We start from the raw sequence: 17,951 nt of genomic DNA on the forward strand, positions 1-17,951 counted from the left end.
TGTTATACATCATTACAAACAAACAAATCTTGAATTTATCGTCTGTATTCGAAGAAAATGCAGAGCTTAAGTTTCTATCTAGAATTCCTACAAATATTTTGCTCATAAGCAGCATCGCGGCTAACATTGTTCTCCTTCATAATCAACTTAAATGGCTAAATATATTGCTGATATCCTCAACATGGATACATAGGAAAATTGCAAATTAAATTGTTAGTCCAATTCTTGGTCAGCATCCACAAAGGTCATCAGAATGGTTTCAACTGTTGTATCCTGAAATATGAATAAAATTTTCAAATTGAAAAGAAAATATTAAAGGGAAACATCAGGCACATTGCATTCTCTCACAATAGTGACCATTTTAACACAATAAGTGTTATTTAGAAGTGGTGATTTATGTAAATGTCTGCACAAATTCATATTGTTTGTCCAGTCCCAACCAAAGTTTCTTCAACTAAAAGGTTGTATGTTGGTTTATTCCACCTATTATAAGCTGTCACTGGTGGTTCTAAATGAATATCTACAAAGCAGATTAAATTTTGACAGTAATTTTAGGTCCCCTAAGAGACAGCAAAGATGAGAGAGGGAGCTAGCAATATGGTGGTGACTGGAATTTGTATTGGCACCTTCACTTCCTCTGTCCCTCTCACACTGCTCTTCCCTTGTAGTAGCACAAATTTGTACTGCCACCTTCACTTCTTTGTCTCTCTCCCTACCATGCTGCTCTTTCATTGTATTGCCACCTTCACTGCCTCCCTCCTTTCTCTCTCCCATTCTACCCTACTGTCTGCATACTATTTCACTATTTGTATGTTGATGCCATTGCCATTGACTATACTGAATACGCTTAGCTCAAATGCAATACAGTAGTACATAAAAATTGACAATAAAATTACAGAATCAAAATTTGCAGAGCAGTCAACTTGGGCATAACTCTTAATACATATTTGAGATAATTATGATAAAATAACATTTCATACCATTTTGTAAGTCTGTTCCTAAAGTTTTGACAAGTGATTGCATGACCATCTGCTATTATTACAGTTTCATATCCATCTGGAGAAATGTTGGAAAGTAACAGTTGTAGAAGAAAGGCAACAAGCTTGCCAGAGGTGAATATGTCTTGTTGTGATAGCACTACAAAGATGATTAACTGTTCTAAGCAATGTTCTTGGTGAGTTAAGTCAACTTTAAGCTGCCTCTTACCTGTTTCTGAAGACTGTCACCGTCCCTGGAAACTGCACAAATATCCTCTGTCCACAAGTTTCCTGGACTATCTGATTTTCTATCACTCTTTCTTGTGTTGTTTTTCTTACTGATGTTGGCCTTCTTTTCAGCATCAGCCATGTTAACAGTAACTTTTTGAAGAAAGAGGTCTTCTTTTTTGACAACAAGGTTTGTGTCTGCCCCACCAGACATTACACTTCTTTGCTCATCTTCATCACTATCATGCTCACTCCTGTCTTCTCTGACATCTTGATGAAATCGAGGCCTTATGGTGCTTGACTTATGATTGTCATCACTATCTGATTCACTTAGCTTTCTTTTACGCCCAGAGTCCTCACACTCCTCTATGTCACTGCTAGTAGACAGCGCAACAGCACAATCCTTCAGCTCCAGACTGCTTGACATTGAAACATGGTGCTTTGAAACAGATGCAGGGCTTGACCTGTCGGGCACAGGCTTTTCAGAAGAGAAGGAAGTGTCAGTATTAACACTGGTTGTGTATTTCATCTGCATGCCAGCATTGGCAATTGGCACTGACGTTGAAAAGTCTGAAGCAGTTTGGTTAGTGCCACTTGAAATATCAAGAGTGCAGACTGAGGTGATAACCGGGCCACGGACGCTTGGAGCAACTGGATGGATGAGACCTTCGCATCTCACCAGGGCTTCCTGGCATTCAAAGACCACCTAGCAAAGAGTTGAGAAACCATGTCAATTTATGGTTCCTTTAGCTTAAATGCAATAAAAAAAAAAGGCATTAATATGCATAGGTGTGCACATGCATCACATATGCCTCCCCCTTTTCTTTTCTCATGCATCTCTCAAACAAGGAGCCCAAGAAAGCTCTACATCAGCTTTGTGCATCTAAAACTGTTGAACAGCATTCTTTACTGAGCCAACCTGATAGTCAGGATCCAGCAGGCCCTGCTGAAAGAGGGTGAGTGCCACTTGCAAAAGCGAGGGAAGAGATGGGTATGGAAGACATGCCACTGACAGCAGAGCCCGGTATAAAACTTGCCGACACGTCATCGAGATGTAGGGAGGGGGTAGGTTCTGCTGTACTGATCTTACCACAAACACAATGGTCTTTTGTATGCACTGCAAAAATAAAACAAATTAAGAACAAATTTAAAGGGAAATAAGACCACATGAAAGGCTATGGTGCAGATAAAAATTCTGGCAGAGAATATTTGAACATTGTAGCTATGGCATGACATACACAAGGATGTATAGTTAAGTCATTCTGTGGCTGTATGTATCTCACACTCTACTATCTGTTCATTTATCATTGCTAGTCTGCACAGTGAGTGTGATCTATCTGGGTTGCGGTGCTGCACATTATAAATACCCATTATTATTATAGTTATGCCATAATTGACACGAGGATACACAGTTATCTAACAACACTATGATTATTGCATGATATACACTAACATGCATAGTTATATAACAGCATAATGGTTATGGCACAACGGCGATGCATGACTGCATAAAGTATCTACAAGATTATGGTTATGCTGTGACAGAAACTATGATGTATATTAAATCAACACTATAAATGTTCCTAACCATAAAGACAAAGATAGGTAATAGAATAATGCAGTTGTGTAGACCAAAAGCTAAAGATGTCAGAAAATAAAGCAGATACGTAGACTAAAGACCTACCTGGATTCAATCTTCTTTTTTTTTTACAATTGAGGTTATTACTACACATCTTCAAAAATATTTATTAAAAAGTGAAATCTATGGCATAGTTTGGTAAGCTTACTTGATCAGGGCCTATCTCAGTTGTGCTCAACCTTTACTAGTCCGAGAGCCTCACTGGACATGATCTAAAATTATGCAGGGCAGAATATGGCAGTTTTGCCAGAATTATGATGTTAACAATGAAATTATGTTGTGTCTGGTTAAAATGAGCAGGCCGGATGAGGCATCTTCGCAGGCCATAAGTTGGGCACTCCTGGCCTATCTAATAAGAAAGAAGTGAGCATAATTATAAATATTAATTATATATTACCCTGGGTGCAGCAAAATTGTGTGTGTACAGTTGTGCATCCACTTACCTTGAACACCTCAGGATGCAGCCTCACACCAGACACATGAACAATTATGTGCAATGCTGTAAAAGATAAAGTATATATATATATATCAATTTATTGCACACCAAACAATGCTCCTCTGTCTCATGAAATCATTTTAACTATGCACAACCTTACAGGTATTCTATTCTTAGCATAGGCACAGCAATAAGAAAACTCCAAACAGTACCAAGATATGACTGGAGGTTAGCTCACAGAAAGAACCTCCACTCTACTCTTTAAAAAACAGTGATCCGATACGCAAAGGTTCAACAACATTCAATCCTTTAGCTACAAAGCTGGTATCAGTATTGCAGTTTATTTCAGTGCATAATGACTACAAGAAGTATTTGATTTTCTATTTGAGTGCACAAAAAGCTTTGACACTTATCTATTTTTTGAAAGGTATATATAAATAATAATAGCAACAGTTCGCTTGTATAGCGCCTTATTATTGTTCCTGTGGACAAGCTCAAGACACTTCACAGATGGCAGATGTTGTGACATGAAAATAATGTGATGTCAGAGCAAACTGACTGTACTCCAGGCCAAAGGTCAGCGTCTACACACAACACAAAGACAATCCCAGGCCAAATATCAAACATTTCATACAAGCTGGAATACAAGTTCAGTTCAAAATACAGTTTCAAATAGCATATTCGACAGACGGCACCAAGCTCACTGGACTGCGCTGATCATCAAGTCTGCAGGTTGACAAAGAATTGTAGCCACTGAAATGAACAGACGCCACATTCCACATGCTTAAAGGCAGGCCCAATCAAAATCAGATACAATCATATCCAACATGAGGAAGACATCAGATAAGACCAAAATAAAACAGAATTCTGCCCCCTCCAGTTAGGCGAGGGGATATCACTTTTATCTGTATAGATGACGATTTTTTTGTGGAGCACTTACCCTTGAGAGCAGCAGTAGCACTGCCTGCATTGGCGACATGATGGCCATGCCACTGAGAACTTGAGCTCTGAGCAAGCTCTTGGTAACCACCAACTCCTTTTGTTTTCTTTTTGGTGGACGTGACCTTCCCATCAATGTCAGATGACTTCACATCAATCTATAACAAGACAGAGACAGGGGCATCTGAAAGATGTGTATGCAACGCGGACGGAAAAGAGCAAAAAAATCCTAATGTGTTGCTATATATCAAAATTCTGCAGCTTGTAAGAAGCAGTGGAAATATCGATTTCAATGAGTAACTTCCAAAAAAAGATAAGTTAACAGGAGAACCTGAAGAAAACCCACGGTCAGCCCTGTAAACAAATATTACAACCAGAATAATCTAGAAAAAGATCTGCCAGAGCTGAGATTCAAACCCATAACATCCAAATCTCACTGTCAGGCATGTCAGCAACTACACCACTAATGGCTCTAATCTTGGTAAGACAGAATGACAGAAGTCCTAAGTGACCAACCTTTGTATTATCATTGGATCATAGCTGTTATCACAAAATATTACACCATATACTGTACTCTCAAGCCTGTTTGCAAAATGACCAGCAAGATGGGCAGCTATCTTCAGAAAGTTACAGCTATAAGTGTGAAATATAAAGTGCACACCTTGATAATGTCCTGCATTGGCATGATGTCAAAGCTAATCTCTTTTAGCAAGTCCTCCTGTTCATCCTTGGTGGCCATCAGACCCCCTGACCCACTGACTTGCAGCCAACGAACTAGCGTGTTAGTAGGCACTCTCCCTCAGCTCTCTGCACCAAGAATACTTTGTTTTGATACTGTCACCTGCACTCTACAGTGCCTTTCACACGAGGAAAATAAATAAATCAAAACACAGACAATAATTTAAATTTTGAAAATAATATAATTTGAAATCAAAAGAAACACAAAACAAATCCAAATTTCCCATCCCAGAGTTCGAACACACGTTTCTTCCAATGTCTCAAAAATATTCAATATTCCTTCCCACTATTCCATTCCCCACAAAGTCTCCACTTGAAACAGCACAAAATCCACACTTGAAGTAGCGCAAAGTATCCTCTGGCATTTAATACGAAATTTCCATATGAAGAATAGGAACAAACAGAAGACAAAAACACAAAAAAAACCTCAACAGGTTCAATGTTACAAAAAGATTTAGATACAAATCTTGTCAGGATTTGTACAGTCCAGTCAGGACTACACCACCAAGTCTGTTCAAGACTTGTTTGCAATAGAAAACCTGTCCGCTCTGGACACACTGACAACACAGAGGAGACTGTTCCTTCTCCCCGCTCCCGTCAAGGAAAAGACCCAGTCACACCATAAACATCCAAAACACTACAACACTTTTTCCTTAGTTCGACAAAAACCTATCAACACAACCTAGCTAAAAAAAAACATTTTAAAAAAAAATAGCACAGCAGGTCTGTGACAGATACAACTGGCAACACTTTCTCAACTCATGACCCCACACCAATGTCCACATTCACACTCAAAGATCTATGCACATGAGCACACAAGCACATACACACGATATATATACACAATGCTACATTAAAGGCCAGCCCAGGGGTGAAACATTTTTAAATAATGGAACTGAAACAAAAAAGTGAAGACACTAATATGCATACTCAATTCACAAATGAATAACTATTTTGCATCGAACAAGAAATTGCAATTATTGCCTGGTTTTAGGAGAAAAAAAAAACCTGAACGCATATTCTGGGTCTCAAAAAATAAGACTGCTGACAGTATTATTTCAAAGCTCTTGTATCAGTTGCAGCCCTATCTCTTCTGGAAAAACCCTGTAATTCTAGGAAAAGAGTGGTAATCTTGACTCGGCATGTTTAATCAGTCTAAACCAGCTTAACAGTTAAATTCTTCATTTTCCCTTCAAGATCTGACTGTAACTGCAATGGATTTTCATCATTATAGTTCTTTTTTCTACAAAAATTCAGAGATTATTCTAGGATTTCCAAAAAGATTCCACTCAAACAAACAAACAACATTAAAAAAGAAGACAATTTCTGAGTAAAAGTGAGGCCTATCCAAACAGAAGCACTTTCCCCAATTTCATTCTTTTCTATCTCAATATGATTTAGTAACTTCAAAAAAATTGGAGATGTACATTAATCCTACATTCAGTTTTTCTCCTTACTACTAAAGTGACATCCTCTTTCATTATTACTAATCGCCACTTGCTGTCTTAACATGGTATATAAAAGAAAATTTGAAAGCCTATTATGTTTTGGTTTAATCTCATTTCATTCTCTACTTGAACTAAACCTTTTCTGAAATTAATTCCTTTTAAACTTCTTTGAGGCAGTCTCAGTTGTAGTTATTATTTTGTTGCATTGCAGTATTATTGAGATGGTCTGCTGTTCTTTTACACATTAAAGTAGTGGTCACTCTCATCAAAAATTACTTTCTTACATTACAATGACCTTTTCTCACTGTCATCACTGTACACTCTTAGCCTCAGCTCTCACCTAAATGGTTTCTCCACTCCTGGTACCATGTTATTTCTGTTTGTTGTAGTCAGACACTGAATGACTAGTCTGAAGATCAGCGAAGCTTGAGGCATCAACAGCCTTTTGCAACTGAAGACAGTAAACAACCAATGTCATCTTAACATCAGACACATTTTTCTTTTTAAATTTGACTCACCAGAAGTATCTTCATCATTGCATGGAACTTCTTGAACTCGGCATACCTATACACCTCAAAACACAATGCTAAGGAAAGAGGCATGACAACAAAATAAAAATTTGCAAAATAATAAATGTTTTGAGCTCCACTTACCAAACTATGAGCTGAGAAAGTACTTTCAGCACAGAAATGTGTATGGAAGGCAAGTAGCTCAGAAGCAGTAGGTAGTTTGTTGTAGCCTTGCAGGACTGCAGACAAAATATGGAAATTTTAATTTAATGGAGGCCAGATGTCAACTTGAAAGGCAAATAAAATTTAAAAAAGCAGCTGGTCTGCATATAAACAGTTTAAAGAATCTTAAGAGAGTTCAGTAAACTCCTGCTTGAAGACTGCCATACACTGTCACTTCACCCAGTCTTTGCAACCTGAAGTTTTAGGCAATCTTTATATTTTTTTCTGTATTTTTTTTAGCACCTCAAGGAGCAGGATCTGTGCCAGCAACCTACTGCTCCATAGCCGACAGCACTACCAGAATTGGAAGCTACCCCATTGGAGTAAACATCCGTCTTATCAATGAATCAATTTTGAGTGTGTGTGTGTCTAATCAATGTTGCTTTCTGAATTTAATGAAACTGTTAATGAACAGGCACCAAACACAACATACCAACATGTTGACGTGTACTGCTAGTGCTCGACAAATAAGTTTTAGAATCTTGTCAGCTGGAATCTGCACCCAGGTTGAGAATGACTCTCTGGAGAAAAAAAAAGCCCATGGCAATCACTTTCAAGATATGAAAATTGATTCATTGTAATACTTTGATATGGCATAATGACCTGCATGTTCCAGGTTATTAAGAATTTCCAATAGAAAATGATGCCCTATACTCCTAGTAATGTGCTTTAAAGATATTAAAGCTATTTTCTCAAATGTGTTTTCTGTCTCTGGGTCCTTCCTCACCTCAATAAGCTCTCTAGACACAAACACAGAGTTTGGAATCGATGGACAATGTGTACTGTTTGCTGTGGCTGGGTAGAAGGAAGCTGGCAACTTCCAAATACTTTGTCACTGCCTTGTTCTTCCTCTTGCAGTCCTTGAATTAACAATTATTGATAATTAACAGCATTAACATGGCAATAAGCACATTAGTTGACTTTCTTAACTTGAATCTAAATAAACATCTCATCAACAGACTAGGATATACCAGACTGAATGAATGTAAAGATTTTTAATCTATTTATATGTGTAATCTAGTAAAATCTCTTTATTACACTAGCTCTTTAACCATCAAAAAGCTGTTTTTCGCTGAAAGTAAGCCAGCACATGCCTGGCATACCGCACATTCCACTAGTCAGGTAAGCAAGTGCCCTCTAGCAGCGTATAGGGCTAAACACTCTACCCAAACAGCAGGAAGGTCAGGAAGGGTCCTTAAGTGTTAAAGAGAGAGAATTTATTCTCAATTTTACTTCTTCTTTAACTGTACCAAGGGACCATCAGTCAACTGTGGAAAAAAGCCCAGCAATGCAAAGATATAAAGGAAGCCAAGGCGAGTGCAAGTGCTGACAGTCCTGAGTGCACCCTGAAGAAGAAACTGAAAAACCTGTGAAGAAAGATGATGCAGGCATCGAAGACACCACTAACCACAGCATGACCAGACTTAACATGGTCAACCCTCACAGGTGGAAAGCATTGTGCACGGTTACCCTGCAGTAACCACAAACTTCAGGAACTGTGGACCGTCTGGCTCAGGCTTTCCAGAGACTGGAACCAGGCCTACAAGGCAAAGAAACTTATTCAGGAAAGTTTAACGAGCATGACCACCACACAGAACCAACTTTTGCTGTCTTGCTGTCTGCATGGACAACACTGTCCCAAATTTACATGTGCCGTGCTCGGCATGTTACTCATACCAGCAAACTATAATCTAAGACAGGCTTTCTGGCAGGTTGGTAACACACCAAAATCTCACACCCAGTGACTACACAAAATGGGATTTAAAAAATGCGTACATAATGGTGTTCAATCTCCAAACAGAATGTGAAAAGTAAATTTGTTTGAATTCATTTTATGTGCCAATTCGCAGAACTGCAACAAATGCTCAAGTCATCCTCAAACACAGATCGGACCTGATTGTTTTTATGATCAAGAAAGTATGTTCCCATGCACACACACAATGTTGATGCAAAGATTACCACCATTCTCTTGGAATTTTAATTTTGTAAACATATCTATAGTTAGGATTTGAAGAACCGAACATTTTGGGATCAAGAAGAATCCTTTAACACTGTGTTGCGCTATGAATCAATCAGCTCAAGTTACAGACTATTGGGTGCACATTCCATGTCCACGGTAAATGGATATGACAATTACTTTCTAATTTTTTTTAAATTCCTGAAACATCATAAAATTTCATCGCACAGATCTTTTAGTTGTATTTTCTTGTTCATGGACACCAACTATTAATCAGTGTAGGAAAAAGTTGAAATTTTCTTTCCTTCATTTGGGTTGAAAAGAGATCACTAGATCAATAGTCCATTCAAATGCACCCAAAACAAAATATTGTTCTCGCAAACACAGTCACACATGGTGAAGGGCACCAGAACATCTCACGAAAGCTACTGAAGCACAGCTCTGTTTTTTATTCCCCATCGCTGTAAATCTGCTAACTAAAAATGGTGCAGAAGATCTGCTAATCGTAAAACTAAATAAACAAGGAACCTATGAGCCTTTACCTGTTTCTAGTCCTTCATACAGCTGACCAAGCCAAAAGATAAGAGATGACACAAGACTGTCACACATTTCTGCCCAGCCTTTTCTGTGTTTGGTGCCTTGTGTTCCTGCACTGCCACACTGTGCGAGTGATGTGTAACACTGCACTGCTGCCTGAAACCGTAAGGGTAAAGGTTGACTCTTTATACAGCTGCCCGAAAAAAAATTGGAAAAACTATCTTCAAGCAGTCACATAATGATTTGGTTTGTTGATTTTATGCTGTGTCAGCAACTAAGGCTATATCATGGCAAAAGATAGTCATATTCTATTGAAATAGTGAAAAACAAGACCCCCAGGTGATAGGTAAAGCAATAAATCACCTAATAAACAATACCTATCAAGAAACAGTTGGGAGTTTGCAGTGTAAAAGGTGGGTATGCATGGTACAGGTGTATCCCATTCTAATACCTCCTCAAACCGCACAGTACAGACTGGAGGTGGGTGGACAGAAAGACAGGGAAACGTGGTATGCAAATTATTCTGGCCCAGTAAGTTCCAGTGGCATTGCCATGAAGATAGATTTACAGTCAGATGACACCAGTGACTGCAATTGATAGGCCTTAGAAGCCTAGTCCAGCATTGTCAACAAAGATGGAGGTACAGATGAAGATGTAAGAAGCCGAATAAACAAAGCCAGGCTTGCATTCCACACCCTACGACCTATCTGGAACTCCAAAGTTTTATCTTTACACACCAAGATCTGCATCTTTAACATAAATGTAAAGTCAGTCCTTCTGTATGGATGTGAGACATGGCGTTTGACAAACACCCTCACCAACAAGATACAGACATTTGTCAACAGATGTCTGCGCCACATCCTCAACATTAGATGGCCCAAGATCTCCAGTATAGACCTGTGGGAGAGAACCAACCAAAAACCTGCCAGTAAAGACATCAAGAAGCGGAAGTGGGGCTGGATTGGTCACACCTTGCGAAAGCCAGCTGACAGTTTAACAAGACAACCTTTGAGCTGGAACCCACAGGGGAGGCGCAGGGTTGGGAGACCCAGACAGACATGGAGGAGATCAGTTCACAGAGAGGCGGAGGCAGCTGGAAAGGGATGCCCAGAACCAGGTCCAGTGGCGGGGTGTGGTTGTGGCCCTATGCTTCACTGGGGCGAATAGGAACAAGAAGAAGCCTAGTCCACTCAAACATTGCCTGGAATGCCAGAAAAGCCAGAAGCCCAAATAAAGACAATGTCCTTTTTGCTTTGCATAAATGGTATGTAGCTGGACCCTGAGAGGGTGGTCAAAACCACAGGAAAGAAGAGCTTGGACAGCAGAAAGTCTCTATATGAGATGAAGCTTTTAAAAGCTTTGTACAGGAGTGGTGTTGAAATGCACCCAGACAGCCCATGATAATGAATAGGGTCAAGAGCTTTTAAGATAATACTGTCAATCACAGCCACAGATGATCGAACCATAGTCTAGCAAGGGCACGGTAGAATTGAAGTAAGACTGTGCAGCACCGCCAGAAGGAAAAGGTAGGAGGAAGTGGCGGGCAGGATATAAAACAAAGTCAGCTGTGTCACAAACCTGCTGAGATGTATTTTTTAAAATGTTTTTTTTTTTTAATTAGTAAAAGTAATTGTTCGGGTGAGGTGGTAAAGACAGCTATCACTGAGGCTGTTAGTGTCAACAGTCTGAGGCGTGCCGCGCCATACGGGGATCGGTTTTTGGTGGTTACTTTGAACAAAGGAAAGAGGGTGATAGTGTGTTGGATGTGTGTGGTTTGATTGGGGTTTTTCCTTGACGGGAGCGGGAAGAAGGGACAGTCTTCTTGGTGTTGTCAGTGCGTCCGGAGCGGACGGCTTTTGTTTGTAACCAGTCTTGACGGACTTGGTGTTGTAGACCTGTGTGTACAAGTCCTGACCAGACTTGGATTGTGTGTATAAGTCCTGAACCGACTTGAAGTACCAGACTTGTTTATGTTTTGTTAACATTGAACCTGTTGAAGTTTTCTTGTGAAGTTTTCTTGTGGATTTTTACTTTGGATTTACTTTTGGATTTCTTGTGGATTTACTTCTGGATTTACCTTTGGAGTTACCTTTGGATTTACTGTGAGGTTTACTTTTGGATTTTCTTTTGGATATAACTACAAGACGAAGTGGAAACTTTGTGTACTTTTTCACGTGGATATATAGTACATGTTAGAAGTGAAAACATTGTGCCGTTTCAAGTGGAGACTTTGAGAGAAACTGGACGAGAGGATTGAATACTTTTGAAACTGTTGGAAGAAACGTGTGTACGAATTGTGGGGTTGGAAAATTAGGAATCGTTTTGTATTGTGTTTATTTATTTTTTTGTTTTCTTCTTTTATTTTGATTTTTAAATTATATTATATTTCTTAAGTTTAAACTGTTGTCTGTGTTTTGATTTTATTAATTGTCTCGTCTGAAAGGCGCTGTAGAGTGCAGGTGACAAGCTGGCTTGCTCAGGACCGAGAAGAGATTTGTTGGCTTCAGTTGGAACGAAGAGAATTACTTTTTGCAAAAAAGCCAGGTGCCAATCTCAAACATTTTTACACAAACACTGTGTCTTTGCACATATGTGTGTGTCTGTGCAAAAGAGAAAGAGGATGCATGTGGATGTGCAGTAGTGTGATAGACACTGTATTGTAATGATACTATAATGACACTATATTGCTATGGCAAATTCTGGTGGTGTGTAATTTCTGATAGGATAAATAAAGTATTGTCATTGTCATGTGGAAATCTCAAACAACAGCAATATTACAATTCAATGCACATGTGATCATAAAACCAATAAACGCCCACTTGTACTAGACTTTATCCTTTTATACTCAAGTCTCACCTGAGATGGTGTAGCCCTGTCCAGCTCTTCAACTAGCATGCTTTTAATTTTGTTCTGCAACATTTGAGAAAATCTCTGTAGCATTCTTCTGACTGTTGTTGTTTCTGCTTTTTTTTTTTTAATTAGCTGTCATAAATCAACCAGTGTATGTTGATAATAGATACTATTTATACAGATAGGAATGTATGTAAACATGTTGGGATATATTTTTTAATATCTCAGTACCCCTTAGAGGGTGAAAGAATAAAGACTCTTGAATCTTGAGAAAAAATGTACTCAGGTCTATCACAAGGTGCTTCTCATGTCATTAACAGTTTGAAAGTACTCAAGTCTACTACAAGACTACTTCCCCTATCATTAACAGTATGCATGACATGACAACCCTATGCTGCTCTCACATTTTTCTCTTTTCTCATCATGACCTAAAAGCCTCATTTAAACCAGGTGTCTGTCCAATCTACAAACCTATAATCACCTATAAGGATCTTATGCACCCTGCACAGCCCTGCCTGACATATTCTCTTTTCATCGTGTCCTAAAAGTCTCACTTAGCGCAGGTGTCTCTTAAGCAATAAAAGGGTTGCAGTTGGTGCCTGAATGAGCAAATGGTTCATGTGCAAACATCAATTACATTCTAGAGATATAGTTTTTGAGTTTTGTAAGTAGTAATTTTAAAAGAAACCTTGGGTTTGAAAAATAATAGTTTAATTGACCAATCATCAGGATAGTTTTATGCATGCATGCATCTCTTGTCAACCAAATAAGTGTGTGGCCTAAAACAGCTGCTTAGCAAAGTTTAGAAACAGGGCTGAGGGTTGGGGAAGTGATGTTGCATATCCACAATTAGCAGACATTTTCTCCAGAATCTCTCTTGCACTGTTTTCCCAACTAAGTTATGCAGCCCAACGCTGCCTAACATATATCTCTTATCTTCTGTACACACAGCTGCATTGTGGATTACCCCAACTCTAGTTTCTAATTATTCATCTAGGATTAACTCAACCCTGATTCATTCAAATGACAAGAAGGACCTTGGTGTACGTTCCCCACTAACAGCTGGATGTGCAAATATTTTGAAACTTTTCAACTACAGAACTATCTGCTGTTCTAAGCATGGAACTATTGTATTCTTAAGTAAAATTCTGCATAGTTACCTGAAAACATTTTCTCCATGATATCAAGATTGAATTAAACAAGCAGTAAAAGTATTATTAAACAACAGTATAAACTTAGGATGCAATATCTTCATAGAAATCCTGCTACGAATGACTGTGGAGAATGTCCTCACCAGGAAGTTGCCACTGGGTCCTGGGAAATGAATGACACAGGCATGTATGCAGGTGATTGCTTCATCTTTTACCTGCTCGAAAAAAAAAAGGTACACCAGTATGTCAGCTTTTCCAGTGTTGAAAGATGCTTCTGGTATACTTGTAGAGGCTGCATTATTGACAGTGAAGGATGAAAAATACAGAATTTTTAAAAGTAACAAATGGCTAATGATGAGATTTAGTTGTATATTTAAAATAATTTTCGTAATGTACAAATGCAGACAAAATTTCCATTAACTGTGATTACTGCATAAACCCTAGCCTATGCTTAAATCTGATTCTTTGCTATCAGGAATAATCTTTGACAAAAGAAAGCAGTCTCCTAAAAGCTGGTTCTTCTCTGCAGTATAGTGCAAAGACGATTTTTGTTGCAAACTTTTGGCTTAAAACATCTTCTCCAGCATACTACCCCTAATGAAAAAAATCTTTATATTACCCCTGATGAAAATGTCAACAAAAGTGGGAGCAGTTGCGCGATGTACATTGTCCCCACATCTCGAGCTAACTCTGGAAAACTGGTGATGCGTTCAATCAATGATGACAACACAGTTAGTGACAGTTTGTGCACCTGGTCAGATGAGGGGCTCTGAAAACAAACACAGGGCATGGAAGCTGCGTATAAGGGTCAACAGTTCTTCCCCAAAGTTAGACTAAAATAATTTTATCTATAATAATATATTAATATAAAACAATCCTAAATAGTTGTTCCCAAATGTTAATCCAAAACTACTTTTACCTATCTTAATAAATATATAAATATAAGACAATTATGAATTGGTGAATGATTTCCAGATATATCTGATGTAAGTATTACTTTCCAACACAATATCCCACATCTGACGATGTGAAAATGCCTCAGAAAAGTTGGTATCACTGCAAATTTCACTTACTTTCAGAAACTTCAAGCACATTCCAAAAAAAAAAAAAAATGATTTTAAGGCTGATATAACTTTGCAATATATCTCCCCAGCAAAGGAGGAAAACTGCAAAACATCCCCATATCTGTCTCCCCAGTGGATTCAGATCAAGTGAGCACACCATCCTGGAAAACTTAATTAGAAGAGTCCCATACCTTGACCAGCACTCGACTCTGACCAATTATTGCTAAGTACCAGCGCTGGCTTGATGCCATGGCTCTGATGAGGAATAGGTGCAGTAAAAACAAGAAGCACCAGTAACAAGGCCACACAAGACCTTACCAGGCATCAGGCTGAGAGCACTAATGAATGGAAGAGGAGCTTCTTACAACACCAATGAGTTGTCACAGATCTTGTCATTGTAAAGAACAGAAGTAATTCATAAATTACAAACAGTCGTAAACACAGTTTTCAGTCCCTACCCAGGTTTATAGAAGAATTTTTGTTAGTTTGCTGATGACATATGCCTAATCTCCACTGCCACTTCCAGAAACAACTGAAGAATTTGGAACTAGCTCTAGATGCACTGAGCAGGACAAGGTGGCAGGTATCCACTGTTTTCCTGCCCAGTAACTAATAGCTTGTGACCATATGTTGTTGTTCTGGCAAGTTGTGGGCTTGTCTCTGAGAATAACTGGCTTTAAATGGGCTTCAGTGGCTGGTCAGAACTCAGCAAGAGAGAATCCCCGGAGAGCATTATAAGTAATGTTGCTGGACATTGACATCAAGTCTAGGTATGATTGAATGTCTGAGATCTTGCTTGTGAAACCGTCCCTGAAAACATATGGTAGCAGTGAAGCAGGGTAGGCAGTGGGAAGTGGTGTCACCATACTAAGTCTAGTCATTTGATCGCAGATGTCAGTAAAGATGTGTATTTTCTTCTGTGAGTTGGCTCTGATACAGATTGGATATAATAGAAACTGTACAGTATTTCTGACATTTTGGCAGCATCAGGATGAGATGTTTTGTCATAGTCCAAATTAATATCTAACAAGTTCGAGTTCTATGTATATATATCACACACACGTGCAAGTGCATGTGTGTGAATGCATGCATGTGTGCAAATTTTTATCAACACAATACAATGGTGGCAAAGGGACCAAAAATACCATATTCATGACCATGTTTAAGCTACCTGCTAACCTGCAATGCTTGTAAAAGCAGGTTCAGCCAAGTCTGGCAATGACTGCTGAATGTGTCTGCTGAGCCCTGCTGTATCAAGCAATCAAGTAATATGAGGCCTTGAAGTCTGCAATAAATCGAAGCATATAATTTATTTTAGATTTTGAATCACAATGTAACCTATATTATCATCTGTACAGTGATCATTTTGATATCATCTTATTATTTTGCTTTTTAATTCTGTACAATTTGCAAATTATTGTAGACTTTTGTTTCTCATTTTTAACATCAAATTGTGCACACACAAAAATCATTATTTTAATGCCAAACAATATAAAAACAGTTCATTACTTTATTCTTTTTCTTAAATGGGAAATTGTGTCAGATCAACAAGAAAAAGTTATATATGATAGAGAAAAAAAATCAAGCTGGTAGAGAAGCAATCATTCAATATACTAAGTACTGTAAAAGCACTCTTTCTGATATTTAACTAATTACACAGACACAGCTACTGAGTGCTGCAGACATCCTGAACGACTGTGATCCTTTAAACCTCTTAGCTTATGAATATTCCCTATAACTACTATACAATCTCCTCACCTTTTTTTTGACGAGTTCAGTTGATTATTAACATCTCCTATGATGTCATTTAGACTGCCAAATTGCTGTTCATTAACAAATGAAATACATATATTTCAGCATATTTAAAACAAACCTAAACAAATGTGATAACATATTATAATTTATTTTGTAGTAACGATCCTGTGGCATCTGTCCCCATGCTTTCCCCAACAACAGGTGCTAGTCAAGGATGACTGACTGACTAAAAGATGTATACAAGATCTTTTTGATTACTCAAATGCTCTCTCACTGCAGATGCATTGCCTTTGTAGTTTAGACATTGTTTCAGATTTCATGAATCACAGTAACTACAAGTTATAGCTGAATCTACCATCAAAACTATCAGTGGTACAACATGTTCTTTTGAAGTCAAATTCACACAATATCCTACTAGGAAGGACCAAGTTGTTGAATATAGAAGGAAAATGTGCCTCCATTGAAAGGCAATTCTGCATTAGGGGAGGGTCAGGACCTAGTGTACAGGTAAAGAGGATGGACAGCATAAATATCCATGGAGCAGCACCTGTTTTTCATTTGATAACAGTGGAGAATGACCTATGTATCACATGTGATTAACTTGTATAGGAAAAAATGTTTTATTTTGTTTACATACAATCAATGAATCATTACAATAAATAGTAACTTATATACAAATACAATAAAATACAAAACATTTCTAGTAATCACTCTCTGGAAATGACCAATTATCTGCTAAATTACACAGAACAGTGTATGAAGAGCACAGCCGCTGAGTAATGAGTCTTAACAATTTACCCTCGAACTTCTCTATTTTTCTCTAACATTCATCTTACACAGCTAACATACTCTCGTATTTCCACATTCATGCTCTATATTCTACCAAGTAGTCAGTTTAGAAGGGGTTAACAATAACTGCCGAACGCTGCGGCACGGTCTAGCCCGTGACATGGCTTATTCAAAATGCTGGCTGTGCTTTTCACACCACTAAACCAGTCACTCCCTGAGCAAGTCTTCCACAACTGACAAGACAGAGCAATGCTTTACCTGTGAGCCAAAAAGCTGATGGTGAGAGATGACGGTTGGAAGACTAGATATAAGTGATGCATTCTGATCAGTTTGTAAGCACAGACGTATTACACCTGAAAGCATGCTACTCCTGTAATCAGCCATGTTGAGCGGTAAATTTCCTGCTAGTAATGTCCCTTTACGGATGTTGACAAGGGGGTCGGTCATTTCCCAAAGTAAAATTATTTATTAGTCCTTATTTTCAAATCTATTATTTGTAAGCCGTCAACTAATACCGACAACAAAAGTAAAGCTTTCTTAACTAATGAATATAATAAAACTTTGTAATTCATTAGATTTTAATATCTCTGACAGATGATTCGTCCCTGTAAGAAATACTGTTGCAAATATTCGATTCACTATATATTCATACTTATAAATAACTTTTTTTTCAATTGAAAAAGTTAATCTTAGGCTACAAATGACATAAAGA

The 17,951-nt window shown here is 38.2% G+C and overlaps 1 protein-coding gene across 2 annotated transcripts; it reads right to left on the minus strand.

Annotated features, from left to right (window-relative positions):
* Nucleotides 1-29: 29 nt before the first annotated feature.
* Nucleotides 30-17,951, minus strand: LOC112554998 (proline-, glutamic acid- and leucine-rich protein 1-like). 2 transcript variants are annotated; one of them, XM_025223107.1, is made up of 13 exons: nucleotides 17,498-17,951; nucleotides 16,454-16,518; nucleotides 15,875-15,980; nucleotides 14,251-14,400; nucleotides 13,775-13,846; nucleotides 12,487-12,540; nucleotides 9,636-9,786; nucleotides 7,864-7,996; nucleotides 7,570-7,657; nucleotides 7,059-7,153; nucleotides 6,746-6,856; nucleotides 4,881-5,026; nucleotides 4,241-4,377 (listed from the first exon to the last, which is right to left on the minus strand). In XM_025223107.1, the coding sequence occupies exons 1-12, from the start codon at nucleotides 17,684-17,686 to the stop codon at nucleotides 5,002-5,004; spliced, it is 1,239 nt and encodes a 412-aa protein (XP_025078892.1). In that variant the 5' UTR covers nucleotides 17,687-17,951; the 3' UTR covers nucleotides 4,241-4,377; nucleotides 4,881-5,001. The 2 variants fall into 2 exon arrangements, with proteins under 2 accessions (XP_025078891.1, XP_025078892.1); XM_025223106.1 differs by lacking the exons at nucleotides 7,059-7,153; nucleotides 7,570-7,657; nucleotides 7,864-7,996; ... (5 more) ...; nucleotides 16,454-16,518; nucleotides 17,498-17,951 and adding exons at nucleotides 30-273; nucleotides 1,207-1,911; nucleotides 2,125-2,322; nucleotides 3,288-3,343 and having other exon boundaries at nucleotides 4,221-4,377.

This window comes from Pomacea canaliculata, linkage group LG14 (assembly GCF_003073045.1).
Source record: "Pomacea canaliculata isolate SZHN2017 linkage group LG14, ASM307304v1, whole genome shotgun sequence".
NCBI classification, from domain to species: Eukaryota; Metazoa; Mollusca; class Gastropoda; order Architaenioglossa; family Ampullariidae; genus Pomacea; species Pomacea canaliculata.